The 19,356-nt window shown below is 38.3% G+C and overlaps 1 protein-coding gene across 2 annotated transcripts in view; it reads left to right on the top strand.

Moving 5' to 3' along the window:
• scara5 (scavenger receptor class A, member 5 (putative)) overlaps positions 1-19,356 on the top strand; it is a 77,872-nt gene that overhangs the window by 51,392 nt on the left and 7,124 nt on the right. For both annotated transcript variants that reach the window (XM_055149805.1, XM_020918218.2), the window contains exons 9-11: positions 593-700; positions 4,061-4,126; positions 15,224-15,412. In XM_055149805.1, the coding sequence (XP_055005780.1) occupies positions 593-700; positions 4,061-4,126; positions 15,224-15,412 (363 nt within the window). The remainder of the gene's footprint in view (positions 1-592; positions 701-4,060; positions 4,127-15,223; positions 15,413-19,356) is intronic.

Raw genomic sequence — 19,356 nt, 5'->3', positions numbered from 1 at the left:
GTGACTTTTCTGTTGGAGTGTTTGACACTTGCTTGTCGTCTAGTTGTTATTGTGTTTCCTCGAAAATTTCAAAGTATAGCTTTAGATAAGCAGAGTCTGTCTTTATTAGGGTCAGCTCTAGCTCTAGACATCAAACTCTTGCCCAGCCAATAAAACTTAATACATCTGCCCATCAAAATTCAGCAAGCTAGAAGCCTTGAGTTCCATGTATGCTTACAGTGAGCAGTGTCGCCTCTGCACAGATCAGTCGTGTAATTTGGCATCAACATCTTGGCTCGTGCACCTCCAGAAAAGTTACAAAGTCACTTATTTAGTATGTACAGCCAGATTCTTTTTCTTGGTGCTTTGATTTCCCCTGTCTTCCAAAACATGCATGTTTGGTTAATACTCCAGCTACTCCCGGATGGAAATTCTGCCTTAGTACAGATGTATCCCACAAATCCTCACAGCTTGCTCCAAAACAACTTGTGATGGATGGCTCGAACCTGGAAAACATTTCAATACACTTTATATTTTCAGTACACTTAATATTTTAATATATGTTTTCTGCATATTTTGTTGTCGTTAATTTGCCTCTGTGTTTCTTGATCAGGTGTAACAGGACCCAAAGGGATGCAGGGTGCTCGTGGACTGAAGGGGACAGCAGGGGAGGCTGGGATCCCAGGGGAAAAGGGAGACACAGGACCAGTGGGACCCAAAGGTGAGTCTGATGAACTACAGCAATCCGTATCCTCTGCTCCCTGTGCTGACCCCATTTAAAGGGGTTGTCTAGAGGATTGTTAATAATGTTAGGCTTTTTTTTGCTCATATATGTCTAAAGGAATGCCAATGTTAATTTATTTTCTCAATCACTCGCACACACTTTCATACACAGGCAAGGGCATTGAAGTGGCTTGCCCAAAAATACAAGTATGAACTGTTTGGAGATGGGTAGGGAAAACAAGCTCACTCCAAGTTCCATGTATCATTTAGTACAATTTTCACATATACTACATAAATCTAGTACAATACTGAGATTAAAGCCAGAAATAAACCAGGTCTAGACCAGGACTAAAACAGGAGTAGATCAGAACAAATCCAACTTGTCATAAGGACTATACTGGGCTCAAACCAGAAGTGTGAATGCACTCTATGAAACTTGAAAACTTTGTTATATTTAAAGCTGTACTATGTGGCTTTTCATGTGGAGGGTTGAGCACCTGCTTGTCTCCATGGATATGTTGTACTGTACAGTATATCACCATTAGCCTGTGGATTTGGACGAATTTTCTGTCCGAGCCCTGCCTGCGTCCGACAGAGCACTGATCGAATCCGACCCGAGCTTGATAGGCATTAAGATATCCCGACACAATTAAATTCACCAAATTACTAATGACACACGTCGACTATTGTTTGTGTGGCCTTTAACAGACACAGAGATGCAAAATACAAACTCAGGATATAGAGAAAATAATGACAAGACTTCATTCCTCACCTCTTGTAAAGGGGTAAATTTAAAGTGCAGCATCTCATCCATATTATCCATTGAAATTATCCTCCACAAATAATGACATCCAGTCCACAAAACCATGCTGTTAATCCAGTTTCAAGCCTTAAAAGTAAAAAGGCAAAAGTAGTTCACGTGTATTTGTTTGCATACACACAGCGCACGAATCGAGGTGAAACTGCAGATTAGCGATAGTGACTCCCTGTGTACTGTATTGCCAATCTTTAATGCTTTAAAAATCATGTATCTGAAGTATTGCACCACATTTCACAAATAATAACACAGTTTTGACTTATATCTAAACTAGAAGCGCAGTGCTCTGATCTTTTGTACACTTCAGAGTTTCAAAGCGAGTTGTTTTACCGTAGACAGGAAACAGCTGACGCATTGATGTGTCTGAGTCCGACCCGAGCCCAAACATAAGTTCTAAATATTTGTCCGAAATATTTGTCCCATCAGCCTTTGGTCAGATATCCATGCTCTAATCACCATGAAAACAAGAAGACAGGTTTGAGGTGCAGAGACAACCGTGTTCATAGTTAGAATGCAGGTTTTTTAAGGAATTTAAGCAATAAAAACCTGCTGCATAACTGGAAGATAGATAAGTTTAAAGGCATACTGTGGAACATTCTTGACACAAGTAGGTGCTGAACACCCCATGAGAAATTCTATATAAACCCTTTAAATACTTTTTTATATATCGCATCATCCATTGCTTACAGCTGTACAAGTATAAAACATGGCAAAGAGTCAATTCATTGTCAGCTTTCGGGTCACACTGACATATGCTGTGTTTCTTTAATTTCCTCGGGTCAAAAACATGAACTCTTCCAGTGTGTATAGTGTATAGTGTATATAGTAGTGAGTGTAGTGCATGTTGACATGGGTGAACCGCTGCCAACATAAACATTTGATTGACAGGTGAAGTAACAAGTCTAAATCTCAATGTGAACAAAACACGGATGACCAGGATGTTTTGGCGTCTTCACTCCAGTGCGTTCCAACAATGTGGTGGAGTTGTGGGTTCAGCAGAGCAGTGAAGGGTGAAGAGTTTATGAGATTTCTGAGGGTGTTTTTCTTTTTTTGGTATGAATGAGGCTGTAGAGAGAGCTGGGAGTCTGGGTTCTGACTTGTTTTATCGTCAGGAGGTGCATGAAGTGAGCGGGAGTACAGTTTTCGTCTGAGGTGATCGGGTCAGGATTATTTGTTCAAAGTGAGGTTTGTTTTGTCATAGCCACGTGTTGGCAGAAGAAACAAAAGCTGGGGTTTATTTTGAGTGTGTGAAATGATTAACACAAATGAAATCAGACACGACTCACAGACGAGTTGTGCACCAGCCAGACAACTGCAGGTGTGATTTGAAATATAACATTGTATTTGTTCTGCAGTGATGCTAGGAATAAGTATTGTATCCACATTAAAGAACACACTATTGAGAATTAAAAAAAAAAAATACTAAACTATGAAATACTATACAGTTATTGAAATATGCAAATGTAATAGTTTCTTGTGTTTTATATTGCTTTTGTCTATCTTGTCATCATTTATATTATATTTCACATCCTCTTGTCACCCTCTGGTTTCCATGGAGATGTTATTGCCTATTTGGAATGCTCCACAGTGTTGATTTAAACGAGCAGACTCCATCAGGTCAAGTTGGAGGTCAAAGCTGTGGAGCCCTGCTCACAATGAGTATGCATAGTATGATATTTTTAAGCAAAGAGAATACACTCATACTCTGAAACAATCCATGTTAACTAATAATTAAATAGATGACAAGAAAAAATGACATACCTTTAGAAAGGCCTAAACCCTTAGCCTGATTCATCAGCCAGTTTCACTTCGTAGAAACCGTCTGACCTCATAGCATTGAGCAGAGACACTAAGTGGCACCAGCCTGGCTTCTAAACCTCATCCCTAACCACAAATAATAATAATAATAATTTACACTGTTACACTTTTTAACAGTCTTGAAGACAATCTCTTTTACATGTACATTTTGCTAATATGAACTTAGCTGAACGTACACTTCACATACTCCACAGCAGTGCTTTGAATGAGTACTTCATAGGACTACATTTCCACATCCCACTCTTGTGTATTATTACTCAAAGCATCCCCTGTGGTTTCATTGGGGACCACCAGAGTGTGGAAGGGCCCTGCAGGTTCAAATCAAACGCATGTGTTTTGTGTTGTGGTTGTGCAGTAGCTCACCACTCGCTCTCTCGACGTTTAGCTAAAGATGTGGTCAGTAACACAGCTAGCATTTGACAGCTGGAGGCGTCAGAGCCCAGGGCGTGGTACCATTTTAAATATATCTTCTATATGATGTCTGGAGCTTGGGGAGGGTGTTACTGCTGCACAGAAACGACCCAAATTAAAAGAGGGTGGGTCGGGAGTTAATGTAGGCCGACTGTACACATTATGCAGTTTGCAGTTTGGAGCTCTGTGGTTGAAAATGAACCACAATAAAACTCTAGGAGAAGTAATTGTGAGCAAAGCTTGGAATTTGGAAGACGTAAACAAAAATGCCACTATTGTATAGCTAATGTATGATGCGTTTTATGTTTCAAGGTGACAGAGGTGACCGAGGTTTGAAGGGAGAGAAGGGCGACCGAGGAGACAGAGGAGACACCAAAGGTAAGATTTCAAATTGAACAGAATATATTTTTGTCTGTCTATAAAGTGCTATAAAGGATCATCCACACATTGCAATGACTTGCATTAAATTCCTGCAGACTGACCTTTGTCTTACCACATCTTAACTTTCAATCCAAATCCAAATGTATTTTACAAACAAAGCAGTTTCCAAATTGCTGCACAGAGATCATAAAATGAAGACGACAAAAAGGTAAATTCCTCAAATTTGGTCATACCGGTCATAACACAATAAAACCAGAAAAATAAATATAACAAATAAAAGCAAAACCATAAACCTGTCCCCCCTGGTTTTAAGTCTCGTCTTAGGCACAAGCTTAGCCTGTTTCATCAGCCAGTTTCACTTCATAGAAACTGTCTGACCTTGCAGCATTAGAATTCGTGTGCTTGATGGTACGCGGGTACTTTTTTTCACTTAACCAATCGCTTCTATTTGGTCTTGACGTATGTAATCCTCCGCTAACAGGGCTAACTGGTATATTAAGCTTTTCCCAAATCTCATAGGAAGAAGGGAAATAATGTCTTTCCCCGTGATAAAACTCACCAAACATTCTTTTTATTCCAGCTTTAAATCCTCGATCTTGGGAATTGTTGACAACACAGAATGCATGGCTCCGGTGATTGCCTGGTGCCCGAACTTGCACTTCTGGGGTTTTTGAGAACCGTCTAGAGTATTTCGATTCCTGACCTAGTCGCTGGAGAGAAATTAAATTGAGCAGAGGCACTAGGTGGTTCCAGCCTGGCTACCATGAGCTGGGACAGGGGAGTAAACTTTGCACCATGTCATTGATCTAATATTAAAGGATTCATCTCATAGGTCTCCACAAAGCAAAAGGTCCTCAAGAAGTGACATCTATTCAGATTTTGACCCCACAATATGATGAATAACCATTCACATACAATATAAAGCAAAAATAATCACATAGTCCGTAACAATAAGGTAAGGAAAAGCCAGTGGACCTTCTTGACAAAGCACTGGAGTGAGATCTGATTTCTTGTACACCACAAGAGAATGCAAGTGTGAATAGAAGTAACTCAACTTTTTAAAATTTATATCTGAAAACACTTTTGAATTGCCCCTATAGAATTCTTTATATCCAGGATTGAATGCGGTGGTAAGCTAATGTTATGAAAGCTAACTAAAGTAAAATGTTTGTGTGTGAGATCAATGCTGCGTTACAGTGTAAATTATGCTCCTAATAATTCATATGAAAACTTTCTGAGGTAGACTCCTGTATGTGTCCAGTCCAATATAAGTGTGCTCCATCCAAAACTAACAGGGAGAGACTCAGAAACTCAAATTTACGATGTGATGACTTTATGGGCCCCCGTACTGCAAAGCAACACCTGATGTCCTCTGCACAGCATTATGGAAATTTAAAAAGAACTTTTCCACTATAATATTGTGCTTTGAAAGGACCTCAGAGACAGTAGAGTAATAGTAGTTGTGGTACACGCAGCATTAAAATAATAGCAGTAGTAAGGTAGTCGCAGTGGTATCCTCCATAGGATTTAGAGATGAAGTAGCAGTACTTTAAAGTGAAAACATTGTGTGTCTCTAAATGGCTGAAATAATAGTGAAGTAATATTTTCTACGTGGCAGTAGTTAGTAGTGTACATTATAGTTGTAGTACTTTAAATATTGGTCAGTATTAGTAAGAAAGGCAGTAGTAAAGTAGCTTATTTTCTTCTGTCATGTACTTAATAGACTGTTAGAAACATTTCACATAAAACTTTGACCGAAGGGGTTTAGGGACTTATGCCTGACCCTCAAGAGGTCGAGAACTACAAGCAGACTTGTGGATGTATGCATTAGAGTAGCAGTAAGTATCAGCAAGGAGTTACTGTATTATGAAAACTGTGATTGTGACATGCCTCCCTGCCTCAAGTGGAGGAGTTCAAGTATCTCGGAGTCTTGTTCATGAGTGAGTGGAGGATGGAGCATGAGATTAACAGGCGGATCGGTGCAGCGTCTGCAGTGATACGTCGCTGTATTGTACTGTTGTGGTGAAGAGGGAGCTGAGCTGAAAGGCAAGATTCTCAATTTACCGCTCAAGCTACGTTCCTACCCCCACCTATGGTCATGAACTTTTGGTAATAACCGAAAGGACAAGATCACAGATACAAGCGGCCAAAATGAGTTTCCTCCACAGAGTGGCTGAGCACTCCCTTAGAGAAAGGGTGAGGAGCTCAGAGTAGTAATAGTAGCTGAGGTGGCTGTTCCAGATGCCTCCTGCCTCCCTTGGGAGGTGTTCCGGGCATGTCCCAGCAAAAGGAGGCCCCAGGGAAGATCCAGGACACGCTGGAGGGACCACGTCTCTGGCCTGGGAACGACTTGGGGTCCTCCTGGAAGAGCTGGAGGAAATGTTCTAGGTGAAGGAAGTCTGGGAGTCCCTGCTTAGACTGCTGCTCCTGCGACCCAGCCCCGAATAAGTGAAGGAAAATGGATGGATGGATGGCTTTGACATAGTTTAGTAGTTTTGTTAACTTTTGCAAATGACTTTTAGTGCTAGTAAGTAGTAATAGTAGTGTTTTAAGTAGTATTAACGCTTGTGCAATGCTTTTTTATACATTTTTCTTCTTTGGAGTGAATACATTTACCCACTCAACCAAGTAGCTCCTTCAATTGTGATGCAGCTCTGTTTCAAGATTTCAAGCTTTTTCTTACTATGGACCCTATAGCTGCACTACTGAGGTTTACAAAGACGCATTTCTCTAGTTTATCCAATTCTTTTTTTTTTCTGGATATCATACAGAGACATTTGAATCTTTCTACGTCTAGGTACAGTGGACTTCAAAGCAATATGATGTCTCTTGATGCAAGTGCTTTCAATCAGAGAGAAAAATCACCTTTTAAAGCACAATACATCAGCTATAGCCTTTGTCACGGCTGTCTGCATGCAGACCCCAAACATCTGAATACAGTTTGTGAAGACCTTTTCTCACGTCGCCTACAGGACAGGGGCGTTTGATATTTGATACAGAGTTATCCAGAAGTGTCCCGTCACTCTTGTACTGCCCCATGTGGCCAGACTTAACCCATTCACTTCAAAGGGGAGCAGTGCATACCTGTCCCATCAGTAGACAGGACCAGCGGGATCATCCACACATGTTGGGACATTGGTTGACAGAAAGTGTTACAGAGGAGAGGTAAACATCTCATAGTGGAGGAGTTTAGTGTGTAGGGACCAGGGGTTACAGGTTCGAGTGATTTATGGAGGAAAATCAATCATTCTGCCACATCCTGGTCTGTCTGTACATGCGGAGTTATGTACATTATAGTAGGCAAGAGGATAAATCTTAAAAATAGTAGTATAGTATCATTACCTGATTTCTGGAGTTATCATTTTATTGAAATATCATGTAAACAGTTACATCTGATGTGACTAATGTAATTTCTTTCTGATTGTTCAAAAAGGTGCATGTTTTGAAAAGGAAAATTGTGCAAAAAAGGAAAACTAATGAGGCTAAGACAGCAAAAGAAAGAGAAATGATTGAGTTATTTTAAAATTCATTCTTTCCAAATACAACAATTACTCTAAAAATGTGCAATTTAACTGACAAATGTCACCAGATGTTTTTGCAGAACCACAACAAAAATCTGATTGTTTTATTATGGGTTTATCTGATTATTCTTGTTATCAGTTATTTCTGTAAAGCCCAAAATCAAACCAAAAACAGCTGTCGCATCACAGGGCTTGACAAGATTGTTTGTTTTACCAACAGAAAGTTAGAAAATCAAACAGTGAAACCGTCATTGGTCAAGCAGATTAAAAACAGCAGATTATGTCCCAGGTTTTTGGGTCGATCTGGGTCTTGGTGGGTTTTTCCTGGCTGCCTCAGGGTCGGTACTTTACACGAGAATGCTTGTGGGTAAAAACGACAAAATATTTTATCAGAAGTGCCTTTCGTTTAGACGGTGATGGCATTTTTGGGGCTTACACTGCCCAAGACGCAAAACTCTGGTCAGATCTGCTCACATCGGGTACCTGTTTACATCACTTACATACAGTACACAGAAACCTAGCATGCATACCCAGTCGAAATCCACACACGGTTGCGTCACCGTACACATGCAGATTTCCTCCCGAAAATGCTTGTCTAAACGCCGAATAAAAAATGAAGAAGTCTTTTGCGTCTTCTGTTCAGACAATCATCATATATACATAGCCTTAAAAACAAAGGGCTCCTCCCTGGCCAGGTCAGTGTCTCTGGAAGATATATTTTTCCCCTGTAAATTTCAACCTAAATTGATGTGTTATATTATGTGTGTAGTCTACTCAAGTGACTAGATTAACTGCTGCCCTGACTCCTGCACTGTTATCTTTTGCTAGTTCATGCCAAAGTAAACAGAGGTAATAGATAGCTGATTTGCAGTGAGGAGGACACCCAACAAACCTCCATTTCAAATGAATATATGATGGAGAATTAGTGTTTATATAGGAGTAGTACAGAGTGATGGGACCTATGTGTGCTGTCTCATAAAATACGATCAGACGAGGAGAGCATCATGTTTCACACTTGACTTCAGTAGTGTGTTAGAACATACATAGGCTCATATAAACAGTGTCATATGCAGCAACCTTTAAAGGTGCATTGTATAACTTTTGGTGGAGGGCCCGTGAAATGCTTGTCTCCATGGAGATGCTATTGCTTTGTCTGGAATGTTTCACAGTATAGTATTAAATAGGAATATAACAATAACCAAAATATCGTGATATTGTATCATAAAAAGTCTCACAATAATATTCTGGGATGTAACAATATTTTGAATTACAAGTTCTTTTGCTTAAATGCATGGTTTTATAGTAGCAAAAGCTAATAAACATAGAGAACTACATATCCCATGATTCATTTCAGTGCAGACAACATGAAGAAATATGTTTTTTACTTAAATTCTTGGGATTATGACAGTAATAATTCACACCAAAACTTGTCAAGGTATTTTAAAAGCATAAAAGTGTTCCATCTACAATTATATTAGCCTCTCCAAAATATCGCAATAAATATTGTACCATGAGATGCATATCGTGAAAATATTGTACCGACAGATTTGGATATCGTTACATCCCTATTATTAAACCTTTTTATCTTCATGGAGATCAAACTGGGCCAAGTTACAGGTCAGATCTATGGAGAGGCAACCCACACTCACAGTCAGAATGTCTCTTTTTCTAGGTATTTTTATGCTATAAAACCACCTGGAATTGAATAAATGTAAGGTAGAGCTGTTTAATGTCATACTGTGGAACATTACAGTCAGAGCAATGACATATCCATACAAACAAGCAGCTGACATCCAACCATAAATTTACACAGTGCACCTTTAAGTAACTTCACAAGCGAAAAATGAGATCAAAGATTGTCGATGGCTGAACTCTGTGGGATATTACAGTATATTAGAAATCTCCCGATTGAAAGATGAACTAATGGGAACTTAGAAAATAAATATATAGTTTTATCTTTTACCGCCCACTAAAACAAATTCTGACTATTACTTACAGACACGACCTCCGTGGTAGAAGCGATTTGCCATTGGAAATCAACATCTGGAATAGCACTATATAAGACTAATGTGGTGTTATTTGGGCTGTCATGATTATTACTTTATCAACTTCAATAAATAATCGTTGGAACAATATTTTTTCATGCATACTTTTTGTTACTTCATCTCTTTTTCGTAGTTTTTGTGGAATTAGTCATTTCTGTGACTCATTAAAGATACTAGCTAAGTCAAAGTTTCATTCTGCTTTTTATTTTTATATAGGACATAATATAAAATGACATACTATTTACAATACACTTTCTTACGGCTCTACTGACTGACTCTGTCCAACTTGTACAAAACGACATCCAAATCTTCCCCCACTAACATTTAATTTCATTCTTATTTTCCAGGCCTACTGCTGAACAAAGGCACATGCTATAAACCCCAAGAACAGCTAATTTAATTTAATGTTTTACAAGACAATAGCACCCAAGGGCCCCATTTTATCTGTGAATTCTGTACTGAAAAACATGTTCTATTTATCTCCCAAACAATCTGAAATGCTGCTAATCCTTCCCATCATTTTGTCTTGATTTGTTTTGGAGAATCATGCAGCGAGTTTTCTACTGATTTAAATAAGATTTTCTATTCAAATATTGCAAAACAGGATGTTGGGCCAGAAATGATGTGTGCAGAGAGCCAATAGCATCAAATGTCCACAAAAGACAACCAAGAAAAGAGTAGTTTTAGGGGAATATCCAGATTACATAAGGACTTGGTTAGCATTGTCTCCAAGCCAAAAGTACATTAGTAAAACACATTTCTTTTGGCTCTGCGTTTCATCAGACAGTGACAGTTCCACGTTAAGGTTGTCTCCACTGGAAATGCTCCCTTTGTTCAACACCACAGTCTTAATGTGCCTTCAAATTTGTAATCAAGAAGAGACGATTTTGGAACATCGTTTTACAGGAAATTCATTAGTGATTGGTGAACGAGTCATTAATTGGAAATATCTCTCACAGGGAGTTGTGGGTAAGAATCACGTGACTACAGTTTCTCTGAAAAAGTATAAAATATGTCTGGCATTGAAAACTAAGGTATGTAGAAAGTAGGGATTGCCAATATTACTCAAAACTGTTATTGAATTGTATTCGTAAAAAAATCTAAAAGGTCTGTTTTTGAAATCAAGATGTTTTGGTTCTCATCCAGAAGTAATTTTCAAACCTGGCCCGAGAAACTTCACTGAGCTAGATAAGTCCTGCCCTGAGGAAACATTTGATTGGCTTGATCTCTTGCTTGAATAAAGAATACTTTTACTTTTAAACAGAAGGCAGATTGTACCGTAATTCTTGTATTGATTTTATCTTGATTTTAGATTTGATTTTTGTTTTGTTTTTATTAGAAACAAATCAAATGGGATTTCAATATTAATTTCACGAACATAAAAATTACAGACATATAATCAATGGTAACAAAAATTTTATTCTTCCAATGCATGAACTCGCTTCCAAACCACACACTTGTACTGACTGAGGACTGGCTGTAAACCTCTCTGCAGAGATGGGGACTTACAAGTTGTGACTTGGACTCTTTTGGACTATTTTTACGACTTGAGATTTGACTTGTTAAAATGGACTAAGACTTGGAACTCGACTTGGACTTGAAGGTCAGTGACTTGGGACTTGAGGCCTGTGAGATTTTATGCTTCTCCAAAAAAAAGATATGTTTTTAGAAAATACTTTTCTCTTTACAGTTGATACACATGGTGGTTAATTTTACAGGAACAAACTGTAACATGTCCCTCCTACTTCTCTGTTTGTTACTTCGGATGTAACTGAAGTACTGTGATGTGGTATCCTCAAATGTACTACTGTAATATACAGTACGATACAGTAAAACAGAGGGAACTACAAAGAACTTGATCTTTCCATTTCAGTGCAGACTACATAACGAAATAACTGTTATTAAACACTCTTAAAACTTAATTCTTTCTGTTCTGACCATAATGATTTACACTAAGATATTGTCAAGACATTTCGCATTTCTACAACTTCTTCTATAAATTTCTATTCTTCCATAAATACTCTTATATAAATATACCATGTTTTTTTTAAGTACAATTTAGTTTAAAAGTAAAAATTGCAAAAATCTAAGCTATATTTGGTACTTTGGTTTAAAGACTTGAAATTACTTGAAGCTCAAAGCAGATGACTTGGACTTGACTTGAACTTATGGGCCAGTGACTCGAGACTTGACTTGGACTTGCCTGTATTTGACTTGGGACTTGACTCGGACTTGAGGTCAAAGGTTTGCGACTTACTTGAGACTTGCAATACAAGGACTCAGTCAAAAAAAAACTAAGTATGTTATTGACAGTTTATTAGTAATTATTATTATGTTTGTTTAATTGCACAACCCTAGAAGTAAAGAAAGTATAATCCAAGAGAAAAGTGTAGCATCTACTGTACATTACCCCCTTTTTTTGTTGGGGAGGAACTCTATGATTGTTGTAAGATGTCTTGACCTTACATGAATGGGCCACTATCAATCACCTTTTCACAACCTTTTGATTCTGTGTTTCTGTCTTAAAATGACCCCTTTCTAACAATAAAAATAGGTTAAAGCGGGTAACTAGTAGACACGCAACAGTCACAAAGTACCACATATATACAGTACTTTTATATCATTACTAGCTTTGGTTATTTTGATCACAGTTTTCAAAGTTACTACCATTACAAAACACTACCTCCCGTACGAATACCCCCCAACTTCTTTATCATGTTGTCCATTTTTTGCCCTTTACAGTTCATGTTACAGGGACACACGTGTTTTAGGTTTTTGATTAAGTCTGGAGCTTATACATGTGGACTTCTCCTTTACATCCCCAGAGACTTTCATTAGTGCCAGAAAATGTACGAACTGACAAAACAGCGCGTAACCCTGACCTCTACCAAAACTTAAAATATTTCATTTAGATAATCAGTGTAGGATTGTGGGAAACGCAATGTATGTGGTTGTAATGACATACTTTTTACAGACGTGTAGCGTAATGTTGTGCTAAGTCTTAAATCACGATGAGCTAGTGAAAGGGAAGACCTACAAACGTGAATTTATGATGGTCTGATGAGACTAATATCCCATGGTGGTTACGTGTCTGGATTCACTCCATGGTGCATTTAAGAGCGTCTGGACATTTGTGTTGCCACTGTGAAGTATAAGACATGTTTGATATTGACGCAGCTGCTGCACATATATAGCTACATTGACAGAGATAAGCTACAGATATACCCAATACTGACGTCTTGTGGTGGAAGTTGGTATTTTTGGCTCTATCTGGCAATGGTTCAGAATAATAAAATGTATGACAGCACGGAAATTCAAAAGTAACATGTAAAAAACTGACACACTATGTAGCTGTTTTGGTTTTGTTGTCATGTGCTTATGGAGAGTAGGGATGTAACAATATCCAAAATCTCTCAATATGATATTTTCATGATATGCATTCACGATTTCACGATATTTATTGTGATATTTTTTAACAAAATTGTGAATATGCTACTTTTCTTGTCATAATCCAAATTATTAGAATTTAAACGTGCTTAATAACAGTTGTTTTATCATGTAGACTGGACTAAAACAGCAAAGGATTATGGTCTACGTAGTTCTGTCTGTTTTTAAGCTGTTGCTGCACCATAACATTTAAGGAATTTAAGGAAAGAAACTTGTAATTCGAAATATATTGTGATGGCCCACGATACTATTGTGAGACATTTGACGATACAATGTCACGATATTTCAGTTATTGCTACGTCCCTACATTGGCTGGCAACTGCAAAACACTTCTACATGAACAAGTATGAAAACAAAATTACATTTAAAATATACATTTACATCTTGAAAACAAATTTACGTTTCATAAAACACATTTGCAAATTAGCAAATAAATTTACAAAACTCGACACAGTTGTAGAAGCGTAGAGGCAAATTTAAAAAACACAAATATAAAACCCCGAAACACATAGACCTTTTTCATAACGGTCGAAAGTGCAGCAACGTAGGGTAAACGTAACTTCCAGTTAATGGTTTTCTATGGCAAAATGTATTTTGCATCAGCTTCATAAATCTGCCCCATCATCAAATCTTCAACCAACAAGGTACAACAAAGAATAAACATTCTTCCATGAAGAATTTATCCACAACTATTAAAGTAAGAAAGATGAAAGCTTAAAGGAGAACAATGACTAGCATTAGTGAACTACTCCTGAGCAAAACAAATGTTATGGTCATTCGTCATTTCCACTTTTTAGGACATTCCCTTTCTGTCAAACACTTCCTTGTTCATTCATGTGTTTTATGAAACTTGGAATTTGTTTTTAAGATGTAAATGTGTATTTTAAATGTAATTTTATTTTCAAACTTGTTAATATGTGTTGTGAAATGTAAAAGTGTTTTGCACTTGCCAGCCAGTGTACATCCCGAATAGAGATGTTATTTCCTTGCCTGGAACATTTTACATTATTACAGTATCAAACTTGTTTGTCTTGTGTTGTATCACAGTTATTTTTATTGTTCAAAATTCCTACCTTGAGTGAGGTTGCCTCTTCACAGATCTGACCTGTCACTTGGCTTGGTGGCATTATTTGTTTCTCTTCATGGAAATAAATAAGTTAAATGCCATCCTGTGGAACATTCTCGGCAAAGCAGTAACATCTCCATGGAAACAGGTGGCAAACTCCAGCAAATAAATTAAAGATCAATGGAAATTTACTTTACAGGGCATGATGCAGTGTGATGTGGGGACACAAAAACACATTTTTATTAAAACTTCACTAGAAAGAAAATCAGCTTTTTTGTTGTGGTTTATGTCGAATCTCATCAAACTCTCTTTGTTCCACCATGTGTTTTCATATTGTTTTATTGAAAGACGCGTGACTTTGAGCCATGCCAACACAAAACAGATGAATATTTGAGCATTTTTGGCAAAAGATGATAGGTTTTGTGAAATATGCTGATGAGGATTAATGCTTTATTTTTGTGTTTTTTCACCTACCAAGTTCAATTTTGCAGCATTCAAAACTTGGGATGCTGTATACAAAATGAAAAAAAAAAAAAAGAAACTGTATTGTATTAAGATTGCAATTTAAAATCTATAAACAAATCAAACTGTGTCCATAGAAACGAGACAGACATGGTGAAGTCAAGTACAGTTTTTACTTATTTTACTGTAATGATTTATTCTTAATTACAAACACACTGGACATGATGGCCAAGCTGTTTGTCTTCCAATTCTGTGTTTTGGTTCTCAGGACTATTATCCAGTCAGAAAGCAGAATGATCCTCACGCAAGTCTCTCATTTGGGTTGCCAGTTTCAATGCTGAAATCCAGTTAAACCTAAAACGACTCTCTCTGATCTGAATCCTCTAAAACCCAGCGCCTGAAGCCAATCATTAATCAGTTAATTTGCTGAAAAACTTGTATCTATCTACAGGTTAAGGCTCTGTTTTTGATTGTACAGTTCCTTTACTAATCAACAAATCTGTCTCTCGAATATTTTATATAATATTGATTATCCATGTTCTGTGTTTTCCAGTGGAGGAGACCCTTGTGCGGCTTGTGAACGGGTCGGGGCCACACGAGGGCCGGGTGGAGGTGTTCCATGAGCAGCGCTGGGGCACGGTGTGTGACGACATGTGGGACAAGAAGGACGGGGACGTGGTCTGCCGCATGTTAGGACACAGGGGAGCAGCGGAGGTGCACAAGACTGGACGCTTCGGACAAGGTACTAGACTGGGAATAGACTAAATATAAATTCAACCTGGAGAGACTCAGACACAAAGAGAAATTATTTGTAGCTTTATTGGGTGATTTATCTTTGGTGCTAAGGCAGGAGACATTACGATGAAGGGCGTGGCTGATTAGACGACATTTAGGAGAGGTCTTTCATCCGGGGCCTGGACACTGGAGGTGGTAGAGGTGAGGCCCATGGGGAGTGAATGAAACAATGAGAGGATGAGGACAGTATTTGTATTTATTTATTAAAGGGACAAGATAATGCAAAAGAAAAACATGTACTTGTAAATATGCAGGAAGAGTGAAGGGGACGATCAAAGGATGACGAAATGTTGAGAAGCTGGGGGGGTGCTGGGGAGGAGGTGGAGCACAACAAAAACCAAAGTGCCCGTGCGTCTGCATTGGAGCTTTAAATTGATCAGACTGGGCCCTGAAAAGGTGCGGCAAGCGGTGGCAAGGAGTATTTGGAGTGAGGTGATGAAGACTGAGGAGCTGAGGAGGAGTTTAGACAAGTGGTGAGGGAGCAAAGTTATGTCTTCCAGGCTGAATTCACAAATTAAATACTCAAATCAGATTAACAGCTTTCTATTTCTATTTAATTAACTTTGCATTAAACTGACCATGAAAACAAAATTACAATGGTGCATATTTGTTGAAGTTTGTGGCTTGTAGATCTCATTGTCAGTTCTAGTGGCTAAAGTTTCTGGAAGCTGTTCAAACGGGATGACAGGATGTGAAATGTACTTTACAGAGCAGAATTGTTGGAAAAACTGTTTCATGGTAAGTTTTCTACATTAGGAAGTGATGATGTTCTTCGGAAAAATCCTGGACAGAAGAAAGTAGCAAGGACAAGTCCATATCTTTGGTGATAACATTTTACTATTCACCATAAAAGCAGAACAAATTTGAATGTCATCAAACTATCTGGATGGATTTAAGGAGCACTCTGGTGGTGGAAAAAGCACAAATTATCACAGAATTTGTTTTGCTTTGTCAGCTTGGAAGTAAACAGTGATTTGAACAGCTATACAAATGTTGCCAAGTGAACGTATGATCTGGTGCACAGATGCTGGTTGTTGACACTGTTGCTGTGGAGACGTGATCATTAGGCAAGCATTTTGCCAACATAATCAAAACTGTCACCTTGGAAGACTTTTATGTTCATCCAAATTTTTCAAAACAGGAAAAACACTTGCAACAAAATGTGAATGTATTATTATTGGTACTGTATATTTTACATTTTATACTTTACTCCTCAGTCCCATTCACAGTGATTGGATGGAGATAAGCTTTTTACTGCCCGTACCAGCTTTGAGGCAGAGACATGGTTGCCATTCTGCTCCTATGGCCTCAGTCTTATAGAAAGTTTTATGGTGTCTTGCCCAAGAACAGATGCCGTTGTGGTAGTACGAATTACAGCATGAAGTAGGAGTACATGATCTATTATGAAAAACTGAATTTTCTTGGATTTGATCACAATTCACATACATTTAGTATCTTTATGTTGCTGTGAAGAGGTAAATAAAGTCAGCTGCTTCCTCAGAAACATTGTAAATGGCAAAACCCACCTGTCACTCAGAGAAAATTGTTGAGTCAAAATAAGACAGTTTCACAATTTTAGCAAAATAGCAGCTCAAGATCAAGCTCACAATTAGATTTTTTTGTTTGTTTGTATGTTTTGCCATACAGCATGACCCTACATGTTAGCGTGCTGATCTATGGAGCTTTTGACTGTGAAAGCCAATTTTGTCAACTTCCCCCAGGACACTGTATTTGATGACACTTCTGTTTTCGAACCTTGGACTTGATGACCTCTGCAGATCTGATGATAATGACTCCTTAGTCTTGAGAGGTCAGAGTTTAAACTGTGAGAAAAAAACATCTCGGTTTCTTAATATGAGCAGAGTGAAAAAGTGCTTGTGCTCAGTGCGTCTTCACCAAAACTCACTGATGGAAGCATTTCTGTTTTACAAGCTCTGCACTTTCTCCTGTCAGCTGCTGTGGCTTAACCAGGATCTTAAATCTCCCCACGGGTTCATATTGTGCTTTTATTGTGAAAGTAGCTTATGCCAAAACTCGTCAGGACACAGCCTCGGAGGTCCTATCCATCTTTTATGTTTTATTTTGTAGTTTGACATCATTCAGTTTTTGTCCAATTGTGCGGTCATACACTTCAACTCTGGAAAGATATCACAATACCACAATATGGCCATAAAAACGGACGGATTTAACTGAAAATAACAAAAGCAATGACAATATGACAACTCGTGTGGTTAGGCCTGTATCGATAATTACTATATCACTCAATATATGATAGCTGGAACAACATGTTCTTGTGCTCAACGTTTATCGTGTGTACAATTTATTTGCATTAATGGGGAGGTTTTTGTTGTTTTAATTGTATGCGATAAGATTTTAGATCTAGAGGGTTGAATAAGTCATTTCTCTGTCCAATTGTTTCTTCATTCTGCTATTTATTTCATGCATTTAAATTATACTGATATTTTTTTAAAGTTCACTGGGATTATCTTGCTTTATTGTTATTGTGTCAGAGTCATAAAATTGTTTCAGTATTATCTATCCATCCATTTTCTTTTGCTTATCTGGGGCTGGGTCACAGGGGCAGCAGTCTAAGTAGGGACTCCCAGACTTTCTTCACCCTGAACACTTCCTCCAGCTCCTCCGGAGGGACCCCAGGGTGTTCCCAGGCCAGCCGAGAGACATAGTCCCTCCAGTGTGTCCTGGGTCTTACCCGGGGCCTCCTCCCAGTGGGACATGCCCGGAACACCTCCTCGCTGCTCCTCTCAACGTGGAGGAGCAGCAGTTCTACTCCGAGCTCCGCCCGTGTGACTGAGCTTGTCACCCTATCTTTAAGGGTGCGCCCAGCCACCCTGTGGAGGAAACTCATTTCGACGGCTTGTATCCGCGATCTTGCTCTTTCTGTCATTACCCAAGGCTCATGACCATCAGTGAGGGGAGGATCGTAGATTGTCTGGTAAATCAAGAGCTTTGTCTTTTGGTCTTTTTTTTTTTCACAGAAAAAGTATTATCATTTATCATTACATTTCTCTGTAGCAAAATATCATGCTTCAAAATTTGTTATCGTGACAAGCCTAGGTGTGGTGTCAAAGCAGGAACCAGTTTTGGAAGTTTTACAGCCTATTCTGTGTGATAAACAAATTGTAATGATTATGAAGTCAAAGTAACACAAAGAAAGTAACTGTAAATCTGTTAACCACATGCAAGCAGTAATGAGATGGTAGTTATTGTATCTGTCCAAACCCAGGATAAAAACAGTCTTGAAGATAACTTCTCACTCTTGCTTATCAGTTGTCAAAAACGGTACTCAAATATAGAGCACGGTAAAAATCTCTTATCAGACTTTTGAGGCAACTGTAATATTGCCCAGAATCAAATTGCAACAGTATGACCTCCTATTGAATTTCCTTATTCTATTACCATTATCTGGCTTTCAGTAAACTTTAAAAATCCCCCAAATTTTTCCTGGGTTACATAAATTATAACATGTGCACATTTATTATGAAGTTGGTTGAGGCTGTAACCAATTGCAGCAAATGTTTTGGAAACCTGGGGCCTCTTGAGTCTATCCTGTACCGAGGGCTTAACTAAACCATGACTAATCATCATCATGTAGGACTCCTCTGGGTTGACCGCAGGTTTTCCAGAAAAAAAAAAAAAGCAGGTCTGAAACATGTCACAGAAGACAGCTAAAATACAGTGCAAAGGTGAGATGCATTCTACCATGAACGTAAACAATAGTGCGGCAGATATTTTGACCTCACAATCAGAAAATGTAAGGCATCAGTGAGAGTGAGATGTGAGACCAGAAAATGCCTGCAGACAAAATCCAGGGCAAAAGTATTTTAATTCAGTATCAGTAATATGATATTGTGTATAGAAGTGATTAAAGGT

Source organism: Boleophthalmus pectinirostris, unplaced genomic scaffold (assembly GCF_026225935.1).
Source record: "Boleophthalmus pectinirostris isolate CB_2022bp ecotype Guang Dong unplaced genomic scaffold, ASM2622593v1 HiC_scaffold_13, whole genome shotgun sequence".
NCBI classification, from domain to species: domain Eukaryota; kingdom Metazoa; phylum Chordata; class Actinopteri; order Gobiiformes; family Gobiidae; genus Boleophthalmus; species Boleophthalmus pectinirostris.
Note: the sequence above shows the minus strand (reverse complement) of the source record. Positions and strands in the feature narration are given on the sequence as shown.